This window comes from Alosa sapidissima, chromosome 22, assembly GCF_018492685.1.
Source record: "Alosa sapidissima isolate fAloSap1 chromosome 22, fAloSap1.pri, whole genome shotgun sequence".
NCBI lineage: Eukaryota > Metazoa > Chordata > Actinopteri > Clupeiformes > Clupeidae > Alosa > Alosa sapidissima.
Genome location: NC_055978.1, coordinates 25,111,226 through 25,131,559, shown reverse-complemented (window position 1 = coordinate 25,131,559; position 20,334 = coordinate 25,111,226). Strand labels below are relative to the sequence as shown.

The window sequence follows — 20,334 nt, the reverse complement described above, 5'->3', positions numbered from 1 at the left end:
AAGTTTTCTGAGCAAACAATTGACCCCACAACCACTTATGAGAGGGTGTAGGCCTAACTTACCAAACTGTTTGTCAGTTATGAAGTCTGATCTGATCCACTAATTTAGAATTAAATTAAAATGTATTTTCTTGTTGAGCCATGGTTCTTGTAGAAACCTCAGTCACAATTGGGGTACACAAAACAAAAAATCTATATGTATACTAACTTAACTAGGTGTTTGTCGACAATTTAGCTTTACTTATATTTCACGATCATTGATAAGCTATAGCCAATAGCATGACAACTCACTACCCACTGCACGCAGAGGCCCGCCAAGACCCCACACTCACTCCTTCAGTGTGAAATATGATGCTTGAGGAAGGTTGCCATCACATGGTGGAAATTTCCAGTCTCTTCCTTGTTAAATGGGCTGGTCCGTATGCTTTCTCAACACAGCCTGCGTTGGCTTAGTTTACGATTGGTAGCGCTCTGAAGTCTTCACTCAATTGATAGCCTTCATTCAAGGTGGGTTGCTATGCAAACTTATATTGTAGTGCAACAGTTGTTATTTCATATTGTGCATCTTTCACGACACGCTTTTTGATAAGATTTGCCAACATGCTTCATTGTTGTGACTTCTTAATGAGGAACTGGTTATCATAATGCATTCTCATACTATGCATATATTGTTGCCATATCATAGACTAACGTAAACAGGTTAATTGTGCAGAAACTATTTTTACTATTGTAATGGCTTGTTACATTGTAAAGTCAGCTACTTGTAAGGTCTACATTTTGCCACTATTTGTTACAAGTAGCCAACCGTGTAAGCATCTTTAGCTGTCCATACTAGGCAAGGCGAGGTTTTCTGAACTGGCCATGGGGTGTAGCCATAGAGGCTGAAAAGCTTTGGCGGTAAGAATTGAAAACGGATTATAACCTGCACTGACTGGTAGCCTAGTAGATGCACTAAATATTTGTATTTTGGAACAGCGTGGTTTCAGTATACGCACAGTATGACTTGTTTGTTCTGAAGTAAATAAGTGAAAAGAGGTTATATTTAGGCTATTCTCTGTCGTGTTAGGCAACTGCAGCGCATGGCATAAATAACTCAAGTGTTTGCCCCCTCCCCCATATTCATCTAGGAAATTGCTTACATTTCCTGACTGAAAGAACCGAAAGAAAAACATTAGCCTACATTTTAAAGGTTAGAATAAATTCTGCGTTACAAGTGCCATGCAGATGTGGCTCCTGAAGTTAAAGGGGTGGTTATCCCAGACGTTTTTCACGTGTTTAAGAAACGTCGGTGATTACATAATCCAGTCAGTATAAACAAAGATGAAAATTAGTGAATGTGAACACAGGCCTACACTGAAAAGTCACTCTCTCCAGGAAAACAGCATGGATTATTTGGTTTTCTTATTAGAAAATTGTGAATATGAGCACTTAGGTTTATAACTCAATACCAGCTTTTGACATGGTGTTGCACACTGGCTATTACTAGGCTATTAAAACTACGTAGCTCTAGTAGGAAGGCTGAGGGGGAAGTATCAGTGTAACAAAAGAATAGCCTAGTTTAAGGCCCTGGCAAAAATAATGTAACCTATGTTGCAGGTCGAAGATTGTTGAAGTTGTTCAACGTGGAGCAGACTGGTCTGAACCATAGGCCTACTGTTATTAACACTTTTTAAGAGAGGTGTTTGAATGTATACATTTCCTGTAACTTATCGGATAAATGTATGTTTTATTTCTATATGGTTGCCATTTGGTTCACATCGAGTAGACTAGGCTTCTTTCAGCATTGCCAATATGCTGAACACAATTGTGCTGTGTTTAGACTACAATAGGGAATCATCTCTGGTTACGCGCCCGCCTACACGTGCTAGCTATAACATAGCTGCCCTCCTGATACACCTTACACTTAGCCAGTAAAATATGCTTTTCTTAGTTGGTTTTGAAGTTGTTTGGCTTGTGGACAAAGATTTCAGAACTGATTAATACGAAACTTGCGTTGTAAGTGCGCTTGCGGGTTGCGTAGATCGCATCAACATGGTTGAGGCATGCTCTTGTGTAGTGTTGTTGAAGTGTCTGTAGAAATGTGGGCTAGGCTTTCCTGCTTGTTTTTATGATGGTAAACTGGATTTGGCAGAACATTTGATGGACAACTTTGTTATAGTCTGCTTCAAAAGTAAGTGGTCTACCACAACAATGGCTCTTCACCAAAACCAAAACATTAAAGCAGAAAGACAAAAATCTTAATTTATATCTTATTTATTTTTCATGTTATTTTACACAGGTCTTTTTGTCATATGTCTTTTTACACAGGTCTTTGTCATATGTGTGTTTTTAAAGAGAACCACTGAAGAGATAATCACACCAAGGTTGCATCAGACTCTGCAATGCTCCTCCCTCTAGGCTGCTGTGACAGAGCAGCTTTCATTGTTTTGGGTAGCAGCTAAAGTAGGCTGTTTAATCTCATTTGAATTTGAGCCCGCCCACATAATCAATATAGTGATATATAGTGACAAGAAATATTATCTGAACCATTCCACTATTAGTACCTCTACCCCCACACATATGTGTGAATGTGTGCATGCGCATGTGCATACACACACACGCACACATTTACATACAAAAAATCCCCTCATGGCAAGGAAACAGACTCACAGTACCATACACTAAAACAGGTAGCCTATCGCAGTTTTACAAACAGTTCTGTGAAGTGTGATAATCTCTCACGCATTCTACTGCCACTTCATTTTAGTGAACTTTGCCAGTGACCAGAGGAAGTCATGCAATAGGCTGTTTTCAACACATGCAGCAAAGCAAGCAACACAAATGTCACATCAAATAGATATGGATATAGATAAGTCTCTCTCTCTCTCTCTCTTTCCTTTTCAAACATCAAAAAGTAGACTTATTCCACCTCTGAGCTTAATAAGAGAGTTATACCTTTTTGACCATTGAGAGGTTACATTCTATCACTCATGTTTCCATAACGATCCAAATGTGTGAGCTGCGTGCCTCTGGGACCGTGTCCTTGCAGCCCTGTCCAGGTGTGCCAGGTATTTATAGGTCGGTCTGTGGAGCCTTGCTGCCAGAAGGCCACCAGGGTCTGTGAGCTCATCTCTTCCTGTCAACCATAAGAGACCCCATGGGCAGGCAGTGGTGGAGCGGCAGTGAGGATGTGGGTCACACTGCTGACATGGCGTTCGCTGCGCATATGGGAGTGTGTGTGAAGCACCAGCCAAGGGCTTGCTCCTCTGGAGTTGATCAGTCAGTATGTCCCTGATGTAGTGACAGGAGTCAGTAGAGTTAAATCAAGATCTGTTGCACGGTAACCTGGCTGCTGTAGTTGTGTGGAAACTTGTCATCTGCATGTGGCTTTGTGAGGTAGGATCATATCACATTCTTTTGTGTGCTCTTTCCTGTAACGTCTGTGGATACAGGTATGGTACCTGTCATTGGGGGTGCACAATATTTCACCTGTGTTCGCAGTGTGAAACAGTATCTCTGTTTCAGTTTCACTGATCATATCACAGCTCTGCCTTTCATATGCAGTCTGTCATTTGAAATGATCAGTGGTTTACAAAAAAAACAGAATCATCTAATGCAGAAATATTTATCAATCTGCACGTCATAGTGCCAAATGTATGTTTTGTTTTGTTTTTTATGCATGGTTGGGTATTATAATATATCAAGATGAATGTGGGCATTCGCCACATTTACCAGTTGCCAGCTGACCTCAGTGCCATTTAGGATGGTTCAATGTGTCCCTGCCAATGTTATGTCATTTGTCCTGCCAGACTGATATAGTTTATTTACAGAGTGGCTTGGAATCACCCTGAAGCTTGGTGTTCAGGACAAGGGGCAATAGTGGCATTCAACCTGTATCGTGTAATCTGCATGTTGTACTGTTCATACCGTAACCATAATTTAATCTTCTTTAGACTTAGAGTAATCACACTACTAGCGATTAATCACACTCTGCTGTTCTTATTGCGTAAAGGCTTCAGGAGCTAAAGCTTTCTTCATACATCAGTGCGCTTCAAAAGGAGCTCTTTTTAAACAACACTCTTCAGCCTGCATGACAATGTTTTTTTCAAAGACCCAAATAGCTGTCTGGCTACTCTCAGCGGTTCAGAGGGAAGAAAGACTCGCCAGAACTCGGGTCCAGTTGGTGGAGAAATATTTTCATGGGGTGTTCACTTCACTGCCAGCTCACATGCCTCGACCTGTGAGAATGCTCGCATCCTTCCACAATCACCTACATGTTAGATGAGGCCAGGCCATCAAAATATTGCAGTTGAATGTTTGCTGACACTGGAGAATTCCGGTGTGATATTGACCTAAAGTGTGTTGAAACATGATACCGAGTGTGAACGTATGTCTCATAGCCCATCTCGGCTTGTCCCCTGCACTCCAAAATCTGGTGCTAGTTAGCCGATGCTACCAACAGCTTTTTCAATGGTGGTGCTTCGGCATCGGGCTAGCCATGCAAATAAATCACTGTTTTACACCATTTACGAGGCTCAATGTATCTCCACACTAGGTAAAATTGACCGCATTCTGCAGCATTTCAGAAGGTCAATGAGTAGGCTTCCGAGGGCCCTGACATTTAAAACGAGACATTGAGAACTTTGAAAAAGCACTGGTAGTTTACTTACAAGACGATTTATACAGACAGTATCTTCACGAAGTTTAGCGTTTGCAGCCATCTTGAATTTAGTCACGATAAGTCGAGCGACGAGTAAGAATGAACAGGTATGATAAGGGATCAGATTCCAAAAATAATTCAGTGGAAATGCATGGATTCCAGTTTCTTCCAGTAGCAGCAACTGGAATCCATGCATTTCCACTGAATTATTTTTGGAATCCTATCCCTTGTTGAACCTGTTCATTCTTACTCGTCGCTCAACTTATCGTGACTAAATTCAAGATGGCTGCAAACATCATTTGCATGGCTAGCCCGATGCCGAAGCACCACCATTGAAAAAGCTGTTGGTAGCATCGGCTAACTAGCGCCAGATTTTGGAGTGCAGGGGACAAGCCGAGATGGGCTATGAGACATACGTTCACACTCGGTATCATGTTTCAACACAATTTAGGTCAATATCACACCGGAATTCTCCTTTAATGTGTAGCACATTCTTGTTCAGGGCTTCAGGTGTGCTTTCGTGCATTCAGCGGCGACCCTTGCTGTAGTATGAAATGAAAGAGTACACAGCAGCCAAAGATCACCATCCAGTCATGAATTCAAAGTATACGCTGGGCCTTTTTTCTAAGCCTATGACCTTGACTTTCTTAATACATTTAGTATTTTGTTAAATTTAAGTAGACTTTGCTACAATACCTACACTCACCTTTCTGAGTTGCATTTCTGTTTTTTTTTTTTGTCTTTTTTTTTGTCTGTTTCCTCTCTACGGAGCTAGAATTTCTCTGGTCGTGTCCTCCTGTGTAAACCCAAAGTGCAAAGGGAAAAATCGGGCCAAGCCTGACCTGTATTTCGCACACACAGCGAGCACACAGACATGGGCGCTCGGGAAGAACTCGGGCGGATGTGAGGAATGTGCCACTGCAGTGAGGAAGAACCTGAAGGACATCAGAAGATTACAGATCCTTATAATGACTATGCCTGTGTGTGTGTGTGTGTGTGTGTGTGTGTGTGTGTGTGTGTGTGTGATTTTACCTCTGAACACAACCAAGTTAATGTTCCAAGAGGAACTCCAGGAGTCTTCCAGTTTAGTGTTTCTTTTGTCAGAACCAGAACATTTTTCCCCATGTAGAAGCTCTTTTCAATGTGTTCAATAGAGTTATGAGAATTCAGTTTGAAGAAATGCAAGTCTCAATGTTTATATTTGCTGTGAAATGCAAATTAAGAATTCTGTATCGAGGTTAGTTGAGAAAAGAATGTTTAAAGGTCTAAAGACCTGCCTGACTAAGAGGTCGTGATAAGCGGCATTAATATCTCTGACTTGATCCCAGATAACTCTACAAGGCCTGGCAGCATTTGAGAAGGTCAATTTAAAATGGTATGGTTAATAGCCCATTAGGAAGTGGAGACAATTTTAGGAAGCCTCAGTTACGTCATTTGAGGCCGTCCCCACATAAACATCAGATGTGTCCTTGATTGTGTGTAAATAAACAGAGAGCCAAGAGATAAGGCAGGTGATCATACCCTCTGCGGCCCCTGGTGAGCTGCCGTGTTTGAGGCCCCATGTGTGCTCTTCTTTGGTAGTGTTTGCATTGATCTGTGTGCGTCACTGGCGCAATCCAGGATCATAGAGCTGGCAAACAGAAGAGCCAGTTACATCCTGTTGGGACTAGTCTGCTAGAATGCTGAATGTAAGGTAGTGTAGTGTCAAGGAAGTGTATGGTGTCATAATTTTTGAAGTGGACCTTGTGTTCATCTTATTCTCAGCCAGGCTACCAGAGAGTGCCCCAAGATTCTCCCATTACGCTTGCCTTGCCTTCCCGGCTCCTTCCTCATGGGGTGGTAGCTTGATAGTGAAGCTTATTACCCTCACTGTCCCAGCGTTTCACAGTGACGTCAACACCGCGGTCTGTTTAATGTGTGACGCGTGTCTGCACAGCCCAGTGTTCAGCTTTGTCTTCTGAAGAGCTGGTGATGCTTGATGTTTTGTGTATGTGTGCATACTGACCTGGGATCAGTCACAGCATAGAGCTGCGTGCCGCTTGCACCTGGCCCACTTGGACAATAGCTCATGATTGGCTCACATGGTGTGAACTCTATGAACTGAAAAGGTGTGACTGACATATAAGGAGTGTCCCTACAGCCGCGCGAGGACTTTTGCTCCAACTTAGGGCTACCTGGACATCATTGGATTACCCTGCAAGTCCTCTTATTCATATCCTGCTTAGGCTGTAAGGTAATCTTCTGATATGCCGTATATGTCTTTTTCTCAGTGCATTCCCAGAACATGCTAAGATTAAACTAATCCAAGAATTAAGAATAATCTTTGTTCATGATAATGTTCATGATAATAATAATCATTATTCATAACTTTTGGTGATCTGTAAAAAGTGTATCCGTTGCAGCAGTAGTTGCAATAGATATAGTCCAGCTTTTTGTGGCTCAGATGTTTAAAAGAGTTTCATGCCAGAGGCATAAAGAGAGAAATAAGTCAAGAGGGTGTTGAAATGTTGCATCATCCTTGCAAAGGTACATTTTTTCTTACGCAAAATGTAGTGACACTGTGTCAGTGAAATTGTATAAACATTACAGGAATTCCATGTTGATATTTTAAAGAATTCCAAACGGGTATGTTTTAGATAGGCAGCCTTAGATCACTTGATGCTCTTTTCTCTCTGATTGGTAACAAAGAAGTGTACTGCCTCTATGAAGAGAGTGCATCACAAGGATGATGACCTTGCTTTTAGAAGTTGCACGCACACACAAACACACACTCACGCACACACACACACACACACACACACGCTCACAATTCTCAGGAGCTGATTGGAGCCTAGTGTCCCTGCCTCCCCCCGGGACCCATAGCTGCTGTAGAGAGCTTGGCTGAGTCTCTGTGCACGTACTGCATAAGGGTCCAATTGGAGTTGTGTTTTGTCTGGTTTCATGAGTGGGCATTTCGGGCGGACAGGCTTGAGCCTGGCCCAGCAATAGAGAACAAACAGCTGTTGATGCAACAGGCCTCGCTATCTTGCCCAATTCTCTTTTTTCACTTGGGTTGTCTGTGTGCTTGGTGTGGTGTCATGACGCAGGAGTTCGAGTAGGGGTATGCATGTGTGTGTGTGTGTGTGTGTTGGGGGGGGGGGGGGGGGGGGGGGGGGGGGTCTAGTTAGGATGAGGAAGAGACTTGGAGAGGAGGTGGGGTGGGGGGCCCAGAGAGTAGGTCCACTGATTGGTCGAGCAAAGCCCTCCCTCTGCCCTTTTAAGTGTCACTCTCACCTGTGTGGCCAAAAGTCTCTCTCCGTCCGCCTGACAGTAAGGACCATTCCAACAGCTCCACATCATAGCTCTCAGAGCAAGTAAGTGAGTAGCAAGTGCTTTTCTATTGTTTACAATCTGGATGCGTGACAGCCTTGGGTGGTCTGTGGTGGTAGTGATGTGACAGTTTTAAGGAGGGGGGGGGGGGGGGGGGGGGTTTGTCTGGGAGAGGTTGTGATTTTTAAGTTTGGGTGAATGAAGTCTCATTGAGGTGTCTGCGGACGGAATGCCCAGTGCTGGGACAGTGAGTGAGACCAGGACGAGAGAGCTTCAAAAGCAAAGAGTGAGAGAGAGAAAGAGAGAGAAAGTTTTGGTGGCGCTACATTGCTAGAAGGTGGAATGCTAGTCTGTGCTCTAATTGAAGCACTGCCTTCTCTTTTGAAGTGCAGATGTCTTGCACGTTGTAAAGCAGAGCCCTCGACTCAGCCAGCTGCTTCACATTCTACTGGCAGTGCAGCGCCAATCATCTGCTTTCCAGTCTCTGTCACTGAAACTCGGCCGTCACATTGACTTCTTCCCACCGATAGCTCTCAAAATCAGCATTGTGCGTAATGGAATCCACGCAACTTTAGTTCTGTGTAAGTGTTTGTGGCTCATCGTTAGTTGCTTGTGTGGGCATTTTGTATCTTTGAATGTGTTTTGAAAACAGTTCTGTTTGTATGTTGGAATTAGAATTGGCTTGTACAAAAACATGGAGCAACTTGACCATTGTAGGACAGTGGAAACATGTAAGGTTTAAGTGACGCGGACAGCTTAAACAGCCACAAGCGATACTGGGAAAATATTGTGTTGAATATCATTTATGCGGGTGGAAAATCAGATTTCACGTAAACAGGGTGGGTGCTAAATAGGACTCTGTAGTCGGTCAATTATCCAAACACCGAATCCTGCAGGCAAGTTAAATGTCATTGGAAAACAGCTTGAATGACTCATAGTGAGGGTTGCGCTTTGGAGAGCAGGTTGTGCAAGTTTGCTTATGTATACATACATTTTTAATCGATGTGTAGACGTGACAAGCACAGCAGCACCCAGGCACGTAGCCTTTGTACTAAAAGAAGCTAGTTATATAAGGTTTTTATCGTCGTGATATTGCTGATTTTTTGTTAAATGGGTCAGATTAATGAAGACTGGTTCCAAGAATCACCGTGCCAAGTCTGAGAAATTGCACTAACTTTGCTGGGCCCATGGTGCTCAGCCGCAGAATGGTTTGGCTTCGCTGGCCCGTTCTGTCAAAGAGGGCTTTGTCCATAGGAGAGGTGAACCATTGGCTAATTGGGTGTTGGATTTATTTGGCAGATTCATCTTATTGCTTGGTGGCTCATCTGACTCTTACATAACACAGTCCAGGGGTCAAATATACAAATAGTGAATCGCCCCTTTAGTGTACTTGACTATCTAGTCCTCTATCAATGTATGGCATCTAACAAATGTGTGTTTATTTTGTAATTTATATGACTATACAGTAGCTGTTGTTTTCCCATGCACATGTCCCAGTCTTTCATTTTCACTTCTTGTCTTTGTCTGTCAGTTTTGAAATGACAGTGTGCATTGTAAAACTTGTTTCCTGTGTTCAGCTTCTTTGTTCAGATGATAGATAGTTACTTCATTATGCCCAAAAGATATGTTGGCATCCAGTAGCTTTCACAATCACAGTAAAAACAATAATGGAATGAAATGACTGTGGAATAGTTGGTGTGATCGTATATCCACCAGAAGTCTGCAGGGAGCAGACAGTCTAATTTGAAGGCATGTGTGCCAATGGAGATGATGATGAAGTGACACACTATGCTATCAGTGTCATGGACAGGAAGGAAGCCGCTTTCCAGGAGCTTCGGTGTTTTCAGCTGTATTGATGCAGGGCTTTAAACTTGGAAACTCACAATTTGATAGGAGAAAGCGATTTGCGGTCTTATTGTAACACTGTTCTGACCTGTTCCGTGATAAAGACGTGGCCTTATTACAACCGGACAAAATGTGGCCTTTTGAGCCTTGTGACATGCAGGTTCAAGGTTGTGAAAGGAGAAAGATGGTGATTCAGGACAGAGCTGGATATGGATCTGTATGTAGGTCTTTCAAAAAACGTTCTTGGAGTTTTGTATTGTGTTTTGTAACTTGCACCAAATTAGGTCACATATTTTTCCACCCTCTGTTTTACCTGCATGTGGAGGTATCCATGGCGTGTGGTCTTATGAGAGTGTGGGTGTGTGGGTGTAACACTCCCTGTGTGTCCACGTTTTCAGAGAGCTCGCTGACTGACAACATTCTCTGTGTGTTTTGTTGGCAGAACACTGCGGCCACACTTGACTGGGAAGAAGCAAAAGGACTTTTTCCACTCCACTCGTTTTTTGCTGCTGTTTTGGTCTTTGTTGTCGTGAGCCCTCGCGCTGGCGTTTCATCCGCTACAGGCTATGGATCGCATGGAGCTCAAGAAGGTCAGCACGGAGGACGATGACAGCACCAACAGCCTGGACGACCGCTTCACTGAGCCCATTGACTCGGAGAAAGCCACCATCAACAGGTGCGTCCAAGCGATGCACCAGAGCACACCTCCGCAGTCTTCCACGCATGTTTAGCTCGGCATAGAAGATGTTTGTTTCTGTTGCGAGTGAAAACTTTGAGAGAATTGCCCTGGGGCTGTAATGTAACAAAGCTGTGTTTGCTTTTTCAGTCAGTTCCTCGATGACAACGATGGCGAGAGTCAGAAGTTTCTTGGAAATGGAATTATGAAGAAGAAAAAGTACGAGGAGTACCATGAAGAATATGTAAGTGAACCAGTAATACCAGCGAACCAGAGACAGATGCACGCCAAAATAGACACCCACACGCAGCCCGCATTCCCCACCACACTAGTGCCTCTGTGTACCAGCATTATGTGATGGGTGGAGCCAGGTCTACTGGTGTCAGTACATCTCTGTGCTTATGTAATCATTGATAGCACACTACATTCAACTAAAGTAGCTTTCAGTAAGTAAGTAAGTAAGTAAATAAAAGGGGTTTGTTTTCAAACCCTGATGCAGGGTCAAGAGAAAGCAAAAACAGTGATACATGGCACAGGTGAACATTTGTATCGGTGTGTTGGCTCCCTGGGACTAAAGCAATGGAGACCCATTGATAAAATGAAAGATTCTGACATTTCATACTTCACCAGATCATAGCTGAATACACTATTTAGCAGTGCAGTGTTACAGATGGGTAGCTAGCACTGTTTAGCTCTTAGATCTTAGACCATCCTGCTGTTAGACCAGTTCAACTCGTGCTTGTATTTTAGCCTAGACACAGGTGGAGTGCATGATTATGATTGATTTTTTATTATCTTATCCTCCCTCCCTCTCTCTCTCTCTCTCTCTCTCTCTCTCTCTCTCTCTCTCTCTCTCTCTCTCCTCCTTTCACTTTCACTTTGAGCAGCATCCAGGGCATGCGTCCTTCGGCATGTCTGTGTTCAACCTCAGTAATGCCATCATGGGCAGCGGTATCCTGGGCCTCTCCTACGCTATGGCCAACACGGGGATCATGCTTTTCTCGTGAGTGTCCTTTCGCCCACAGCTCGCCCACACTCCCACCACACACACACACACACACACACACCCCTGGCCTTCCTACACGGCGTGAACTTCTTAAGTGTCTTCACGAGGTGTCCACTGAGTGAGCTGTGCAGCAGGCGTCAGAGGATGGCATGATGCAGGGGGGCATGGACTCAGGTACCACACTGAGGCTAAATTTACCCCCAGTGGGGCTTACCCTACCCCCTATTTAGCTGCTTCCTCAGCCCCCCTACACGCAGACCATGGGGGGTATGTGTCTCTGACCATCAGTCACACGTAACTCTCTCTCTTTCCCTCTGTGCGTGCATGCTGTAGTCCCCTCCGCTCTCTCGCACATGCACACGCACACACACACACACGCACACACGCACGCACACACACACACACACACACACACACACACACACACATACACTCACACACGCACACACACACACACACACATACACTCACACACGCACACACACACGCACACACACACGCACACACACACACACACACACACACATACACTCACACACACACGCACACACACACACACACACATACACTCACACACACACACACACACACACACACACCCGTCGGATTGAGGTGAGCAGCTGATGGGGCGTCCAGCTGGTCTCCAGCTCTGTTCAGTCCAGAAGGGACCTCCCTCTCCGTGACCTCCCGCATTCTTTCCACAACCTCGCACATTCACAAGAGACACAGTCATTCATATGCCAAAAACAAAATAGCCCTGTTAGCTCACCTGCAAACCGGTTGGACCACTGCGCTCTCCTCCTCCAAAACTTCCCCCCCTCATTTAGCGCCCCTCCCTTCCCACACAGACACACAGACCCCACCAGCATCTGAACCCTTGGAGGAAGATCAGCGGTGTGCTCTCTCTCCTCACTTTACACTTCCTCCTGGTGTCAGCTGGCCGAGTCTGGGCTATTCAAGGCAGACCTGCCGCCCGGTGTTGTGTGTCCCGAAAGTGGCTCTGACAGGAGGAAGTGCGATTCTAAAGATTTTATACGGTTTCCTGCGGTCCCTCTCGGGGAAGTCTCTGAGCATCCTATTTTGTGGGAAAGCTGTCCTCCCACAAAGCTATCCTGCTTTGTGGGAATGGACTTGCTTAAACAAGCCCTCACAAAATGGCGGCCTTACAGTCGATAAAGATATACGACTTGTGGTTGATTTATGGCTGTCCAGTACCACTTACAGGATATGCATGTATAAATAGACTACATATACATCTATATAATGGTGCATACTGTGTTACAGTGTCCCATCTGCCGAGTTACTTAACAGACCTATTTAAGATGATGGCGGTAAAAATATTGCGTCCTGCAGCCTATATGCAGTAGAGTCTGAATTCCAACGCCCTGGTCCACAAGCTCAGTCAAAATTAGACCTATGGCCGGTTTTATGTAACGCCAAACATGTGCAGAGGTGCCAATATTTATTTTTGCAGTTCAGTGGAAGGTTAATGTTTGAAATGGCATTTAACGTCGTTGATTTGGTTTGAATGTGTTGAGCTGAACACCGAGTGACCTTACAGTGACTGTGATTGATCATGCGTTTGTTGGTTTGGCAGAATCCTGCTCCTAGGTGTGGCAGCCCTCTCTTTGTACTCGGTGCATCTACTGCTGGTCACTGCTAAAGAAGGAGGTAAGTTGGACTTTTGTGACCCTTTTCCTGATGTCCATTACGATCTGAAGATTTTCTGGTTCATTAAGTTGTTTATTTGTGTGCTTCACAGGCTCCCTGATCTATGAAAAGCTGGGAGAGCGGGCGTTTGGCGCGACAGGGAAGTTTGCCGCCTTTGGGTCTATAACACTACAGAATATTGGAGGTAGGTTTAAATCTTCTAATCCTCCGAGCCTGTGTGTGTGTGTGTGTGTGTGTGTGTGTCTGTGTGTGTGAATGTGTGCAAGATAAAACCATCTGAAATTCGTTTGTGTTGTTTACATTCCATTCTGTCCTGTCTGCAGCCATGTCCAGCTACCTCTTCATTGTGAAGTACGAGCTGCCTGAGGTGATCCGTGCGTTCATGGGGCTGGAGGAGATCTCTGGGTATGCCGCCGCACATTCCCACCGTTTTCAGTTGCGTTTGGGCTAAAGCCATTTGATCCTCTCTGGCAGCAGGTTCCTGCCTGGAACCCAAACATGTCAGCTCACGTTACATATCTACCGGGATGGGAAACGTAGCCACCTAATATGGTTTTTTGGCTCGATCCCCCGCTTGTATAGGTTTATCAATTATGCATCCGAACTTTTGTTAGTAGTTTTTGGAATGGTGCCTAATGTTGAGGAATGTGAACATGTATTGTAAGTACAGCTTATTCTGAGTCAACAGACACCACCGACCAGACAAGACCACTAATCTGTAAAACCAACCAAAACAAAATCCAGATATTAGTTGTGAAGGCACAGTATTGCTCTTTGGCATTTCACATATTTGGGTTTGATGCCGGTAGGCGTCATAAAAGTCTGGGTGATAATCTGACGAATACTCAGCTGAATGGTTTACCATATCATGTCAGTCACTAAGTTTAAGTCTGACTGTGTGAAGTCGAAAGGCCACGTGAATGTTTATGGACTTAATCTCTCAGTCACAGTTGTACAGTCATAATGCAAATTCTCAAACACATTCTTGACAAGGTAAATACTCTCTCCAGCAAGGCCTGAAATACGAGCATACCTTGTACTCCCACAACTCATACACACCTGAGCTAATGAAACCACTGAATGTGTTTTAAGTGTTTTATTCACATTTGTGCTGTCAGAGTACTTTTAAAATAGTAGTAGTAATAGTAGTTTCCAAAACAATGCCCCCACATTTTTCCCCCCATGTTGCTCTTGGGTGTTCCTTTAGATTTTGACCTGAACTAAACTGACTGTGATCTGAAGCCTGTTTGCTTTCTTGTCTGTAAGAAAGTGTCATTGAGGCCTAAGAATGAGACTAAGAATGAGACTAAGAATGATTTGCACCCTTTTCTCCATCTGTCTTCCTTTTCCTGTTTAGTGAGTGGTACCTCAATGGCAATTACCTGGTGGTGTTCGTGTCCATTGGTGTCATCTTACCCCTCTCGCTGCTCAAAAACCTCGGTAAGCCCTGTTCGGAAAAGAAATACATTAATGACACTGTTTGCCACTTTGCCAGCTCAGTCCATGAGCTTAGTGGTCTGTTTGAATATGTGAGTAAATATCCTGTAATTACAATGGAGGAAATGTCAGCAGGATTAAGCTAAATGTCAGTTGAACTCCTGATTTCCAGGCTACTTGGGCTACACCAGTGGATTCTCCCTCTCCTGCATGGTGTTTTTCCTGGGCGTGGTAAGGTTTCATTTGTCTTCACTAATGTCAACAAACACATTGCGTCCTTCACCGGTCCATCCACTAGAGTTTGAGAGCTCTATGGCAGTGTCCCTGACCAGCAGCTTGCTCAGCGCATAAGATAAGAAGGTGCTGCTCGCTCTTATCATCTGTGTTAGGAATTTCTCAGTCAAGGGAATCTGTCATCAGTAACCAAACGGCAGATTCATTACAAGATCCACACACATTACGAGATCCACACACAGCCACATAGAGCCCAGTTAATTTAGTCATTACATGATCTAGTCGTAGATTAAGTAAACTGTACATTTGTGCTTAATACACACGTAGTATAACCATCGCCCAGGTCTTCTTGAAGACTGTGGACAGATGGCTAGGTATCTGTGCTGGCAGAGAATGCTAATCAGTTTTTGGCCTTGTTGAAGAAAAACATTGGCAAAACATATAACACCCAATACTGAGAGGGCCTCAATATTGAAAAGATCTTCATACCTATTGAGAAAATAGGGCAGAGGGTGTGCTTATCAGTTCTGTTCATTCCACCATTTAATCAGAATGTCAGAAGGGTAAACACTGCAGATGACAAACATGATCAAATGTAAATGAAGTCCTCCTTGGAGAGGTTAGAGAGGAAGAAAACCAGCTATGGCTGAAACACAGTGACCCATATGGATCTCACTGATTTGCACAAGCCCATTCTGTTTCCCAAAGACCATGGCAGAAGGTGTCAGCATGGCCATTAGCACAGCTGAAGGCACGCAGAGCAGCCTAGATGGCTGTAGATAATAGGCAATGCAAAACAGAGTGGGGGAAACACAAGAGTCTCAGTGGGACAGCCCTTGAGATGAGGCTGCATAATAAGCACGTGTTAACAGGTCAAAGGGCAGCGTCTACGATTCTCCCGTTGACGTAGTTCATATGCAACCTTCTGCCACAGTTACAGACCACTAGTTATTTGAAGGAGGGGGGGGGGGGGCAGCACTAACAATAGTTCTACCAGAAAGACTCAGTAGACAGAATAGAATCAGTTGACAATTTAATTAGTAAAGGAACGGCTTGGATACAAGCATGATCGAGTCCTGAATAGGTAACGGTCTTTGGCGTAGGCCCCGTCTCGGATCCGTCCAGCGATGAGCGGATCTCGTCTCCTGCCGATGGATGAAGGCAGGGGCGGGGAGCCTACCCCCCACGACGAGACGGGGACCAACTGGTGGTGGTGGCTGAAAGATGATGCTGTGGTAGGCAGACCATGCCCGATTGACGTGGACTGCTGGCAGAGGTGGCTGGAGGGGAGGTGGAGGGGATGTCAAAGTCAACGTACTGAGAAGCAGAAGCAGTGTTAGGTGGTACATATTTAAAGAGCCCACTGAATTCCTATAGGCTAGCGCTGATTGAATGAGTGAATGATCGGATTGCGGGGCTTTCCCGAAAGTAGGCAGCTAAGATTGGCTCTGTGTAAGCATGGGAGGAGTAAAGGCTACACTACGAGTCTTCCTAGTAGAACTTTCGCTGAAGCTATCATATATTAGAGAGGGATGACGCAAATCTTTTGTTTAACCACAAAATTAAATTCTCTCAAAACACATTTCTGATATTCAGCCAAACACACAAATAGTGAACAAATTCATGAGTTAATTCTTAATAATGAATTAATAAATAACAACACTTGATATAAGTGTAGCTTACTCTAAAATACAGTTTGTTCTAAAGTTTATCAGTTCATTTCCAAGAGCAGCTCCAACCCTGTGTTTCCCTCTATCCTCCTGCAGATGATGTATAAGAAGAGCCAGATGGTGTGTCCACTGCCCTTCATGATGGCGCACTCCAACCTGACCATGAACGGCTCCGATTTCCTGGGGGGGCCCTACGCGCTGCACAACGCCACGGCCGTCATGGACTTCTCGCGCGCCGACGTGACCAGCGCCCACGTGGACCCCCACCACTCCCCCGCCAGCGGCGCCACCGACGTCCACTACGAGCCCCACCACGAGACCGACGAGGAGATGTGCACGCCCAAGTACTTTGTGTTCAACTCACAGGTGTGTTTGTGTGTGTGAGACAGAGAGAGAGAGAGAGAAAAAGAGAGAGAGCATGTGGCACATTTTTTCCCCAGATATGTGCAGGTGTGTCCCTGTGGGTTTAAGGGTGTGTGTGTGTATGTGTGTCTGTGTGTGTGTTTATACATTGCTTGTGGCATGCATGGAAGGAAATGAATGAAGAAAATGAATTGAGTCATGATTAGAGACTGTATAAACGTGTGTGTAGGGAGTTTTTTTTTTTAAGTAACCTTTCCCTCTCATTGTTCCCATGGTTCCCCACCTCAGACCGCGTACACGCTTCCCATCCTGGCGTTCGCATTCGTGTGCCACCCTGAGGTGCTTCCCATCTACAGTGAGCTGAAAGAGTGAGTTATACAGGCAACACAGTTTTGATTACACCCAAGTCCAGTCCAGTCCAGTCCAGTCCAGTCCAGTCAACTTTATTTATGTAGCGCATTTTATACACAGAGGTTATTCAATGTGCTTTACACCCAGTATAACAAGCAATCAATGAACCACATGACTTTGCAACATGCTCAACTTGTGACATGGATTCTGTCAGAAGATGCAATTATATCAGTAGCAATTAGCAAAAGAAATTCATAATATCAGACTATATTATCCTCATTCTTTCCACTCATACCTTCTCCCTTCTGTGTCACAGTCGTTCCAGGAAGAAAATGCAGAATGTGTCCAATTTGTCCATTCTGGCCATGCTGGTGATGTACATGCTCTCAGCGCTGTTTGGGTACCTCATCTTTTACAGTGAGCACTCACCTCCTCTCTTCTACACTCATCAACTATGCATGCAGTCACACAGGCACACACTTTCATGCGAGCACATAGACATGCATGCATACACACACGCACACACACACGCACGCACGCGTGCGCACAGAGATACAGATACACACATACACACACACACACACACATACACAAAGGAGGAGTGTAGTCACAGGATTGGTTGTAAATAACAATGTCATTTACTTAACTACAACTCGCTTTGTGATTCATTGTCCGTGGAGACCCGACCCACCCACATTCCTAGAGACTGAGACAAGCTCCCACTGGTGAACCCTGATGCCGTTTGTCAAGTTGCAGAGGATCCTCTTAACAACTTCTCTCTCTCTCTCTCTCTCTCTCTCTCTCTCTCTCTCTCTCTCTCTCTCTCTCTCTCTCTGTCTCTCTGTCTTTCGTTCTCTCTGTCTGTTCCCCTGCTTTCCCACACGTTCAGATCACGTGGAGGACGAGTTGCTGCACACCTTCACAAAGGTGTACAAGTTTGACACCATGCTCCTGCTGGTGCGTCTGGCTGTGCTGACCGCTGTCACCCTCACCGTGCCCATCGTGCTCTTCCCTGTGAGTAGCCCTACTGCTGCAACACACACACACACACGCACGCACGCACAACACACGCACACGCACACACACACACACACACACACACACACACATGCACACACAGAGAGAGAGAGAGAGAGCAAGAGAGAGAGAGAGACAGAGAGCAAGAGAGAGAGAGAGTGAGAGAGTCACATCCGTCCAGACAAACAAAGTCCAAATGTGTGGTTTAATTACATGTACTTACTTGCGTCCCACCACTGCCACTTTGGCTCTGCCCTCAGATTAGCGTTTACAGGCCCCTGACCTCAAATCTCTTCCCCCCACAAGCACAATTACAGTTTTTGCCCTTTTTTTTTTTGTTTTGTTTTTTTTTTTAACGAGTTCCCTGCGGTGTTTTTTCTCTGTCGCCGTGGCCACGCTGTTCTGTTGCCACGCTCGTTCTGCACCCAGGCCCCTGAAAGCACACTCTGTTCTGGGATGAGGTCAGCGACTGGCATGTTTGCGCCAGCAGGACACTGGCGAGGCGGGCACTCCCTCACCCCCCCCCCCCCCCCCCACACACACACACACACACACACACACACACACACACACACACACACCACCCCCTGGGCAGCCCACCCAAAACACTCCCCCCCCCTGAGCCGTGCAATATTCCTGGCACACACCTTTGTGCGTCCAGGCGTGGCCTCTCATCCTAAGTGCTCCTGCGTAAGCAGCAGTAACAGCAAGCCCTCCTGTTCCCGACGCTTGACGCCCAGACAATGGACAGTGCAGCCAAACAGCTTCTCTCCAGATGCCTCTTAAGTGGGGGCTCAGATTATGTCACCCCTCGTCCATCCAGCAGGCCAGTCAGCAAGCCAGCGCATGGGTTTTTTCCCCCCCTCCCCCTTATCCCGTCAGACTAGGACAGAAGGCCAACCTAAAGAAGCCTTACCTGCTCTCTCTCTCCCCTAAAGGACATGGACTATATTTGGGCCAGGCTCCAAATGGACCCTCAGTGTCTCGCTGCTGACTGCTGGGGGCAGCACTGTGTCATCGCAGGCTGCTTAGAAAAAGGGCTCCACTGAGCATGTGCGGCATATGTGTGCCGCCGTGTGCAGCGCAGGTCAGTCTCGTTTTGCCGTGTCCCTGTCAGCCCCCTGCGGAGACCCCAGACGGCCAACAGCGGACACCAGATTGTCCTCTGTGCATCTGACCCTAAAGCTAGAACACGCTTACATAACAGGGCAGTTAGCACAATTTAAGTGGCCCACATTTTAGAATATTGACAGGTGGAGCTGCTCAACCTTCCAGTCAGTTGATTTGTAATGTGATGAGATGGGAAGAGAGGAAATGTTCGCCACCACACACATACGTACACAAACACAAGCCCACAAACAGATTTAATTGCATTGTTTTTAAAGGGAACCGGACGTGAATTGAAATATTCTTATCACATGATGGCTGGTCAGGGTAAAGACAGAAGCCTGCTGTATAGTGACTAATGGTGTGTGTCGCTGAGCTGCCTGTGACTCGCACGTCACTTGATAGAGCGCTGTGAGGGGGTGGAGACAGGAGCGCTGCTGAGGGCTGCTGCTTCTCAGACAGCCACTGTGTGTGTGTGTGTGTGTGTGTGTGTGTGATATACGGAGTGACCACCAGAGGGCAGAGGGGTATTATCCTCAGAGACATTGAGATGAAGTGGACTGGGATGGGCACTTTGTGTCTGTGTGTGTGTGTGTGTGTGTGTGTGTGTGTTAGAATGTGTGTATGTTTTTTTGGAATGGGTAGGTGGGGCCGTGTGCGCAGCACTCAATGCGTTGGTGAAGGCAAAGGCATCTGTCACAACACAAGCACATATTGTATGCAAGCAAGTGTGCCTACAGACACAAGAATGATGCAGGGGTACTTTGTCACTCTCACACACACACACACACACACACACACACAGAACAATGCGGAAAGAGAAGGAAGGGCAAACGACCCTGGCTCCCACGGTGCTAGTGGAAGATTCCAGGAGGTAAGCCCCAGTGCAGACAGTGGAAAAAACCCTCCGAGTGACCTTGCTGGGAGGCAGACAGTGCAGTTCGTCTGACCGCAGATAGGGGGAGACAACAGGCCTGCCACACACACACACACACACTCACACACACAGA

General features: G+C 45.6%; 1 protein-coding gene across 6 annotated transcripts in view; it reads left to right on the top strand.

Moving 5' to 3' along the window:
- The first annotated feature begins 293 nt into the window (after positions 1 to 293).
- slc38a4 (solute carrier family 38 member 4) overlaps positions 294 to 20,334 on the top strand; it is a 28,591-nt gene continuing 8,550 nt past the window's right edge. Inside the window, exons 1-13 of one of the 6 annotated variants that reach the window (XM_042079646.1) lie at positions 294 to 506; positions 10,235 to 10,468; positions 10,619 to 10,712; positions 11,356 to 11,471; positions 13,072 to 13,145; positions 13,237 to 13,329; positions 13,469 to 13,550; positions 14,503 to 14,585; positions 14,755 to 14,813; positions 16,583 to 16,852; positions 17,138 to 17,217; positions 17,517 to 17,617; positions 18,090 to 18,214. In XM_042079646.1, the coding sequence (XP_041935580.1) occupies positions 10,359 to 10,468; positions 10,619 to 10,712; positions 11,356 to 11,471; positions 13,072 to 13,145; positions 13,237 to 13,329; positions 13,469 to 13,550; positions 14,503 to 14,585; positions 14,755 to 14,813; positions 16,583 to 16,852; positions 17,138 to 17,217; positions 17,517 to 17,617; positions 18,090 to 18,214 (1,287 nt within the window). In that variant the 5' untranslated portion in view covers positions 294 to 506; positions 10,235 to 10,358. Of the gene's footprint in view, positions 507 to 3,077; positions 3,375 to 5,636; positions 6,872 to 7,869; positions 7,996 to 8,101; positions 8,529 to 10,234; positions 10,469 to 10,618; positions 10,713 to 11,355; positions 11,472 to 13,071; positions 13,146 to 13,236; positions 13,330 to 13,468; positions 13,551 to 14,502; positions 14,586 to 14,754; positions 14,814 to 16,582; positions 16,853 to 17,137; positions 17,218 to 17,516; positions 17,618 to 18,089; positions 18,215 to 20,334 lie in introns of those variants that run through there. The other 5 variants (XM_042079652.1, XM_042079649.1, XM_042079647.1 and 2 more) reach the window with 5 other exon arrangements.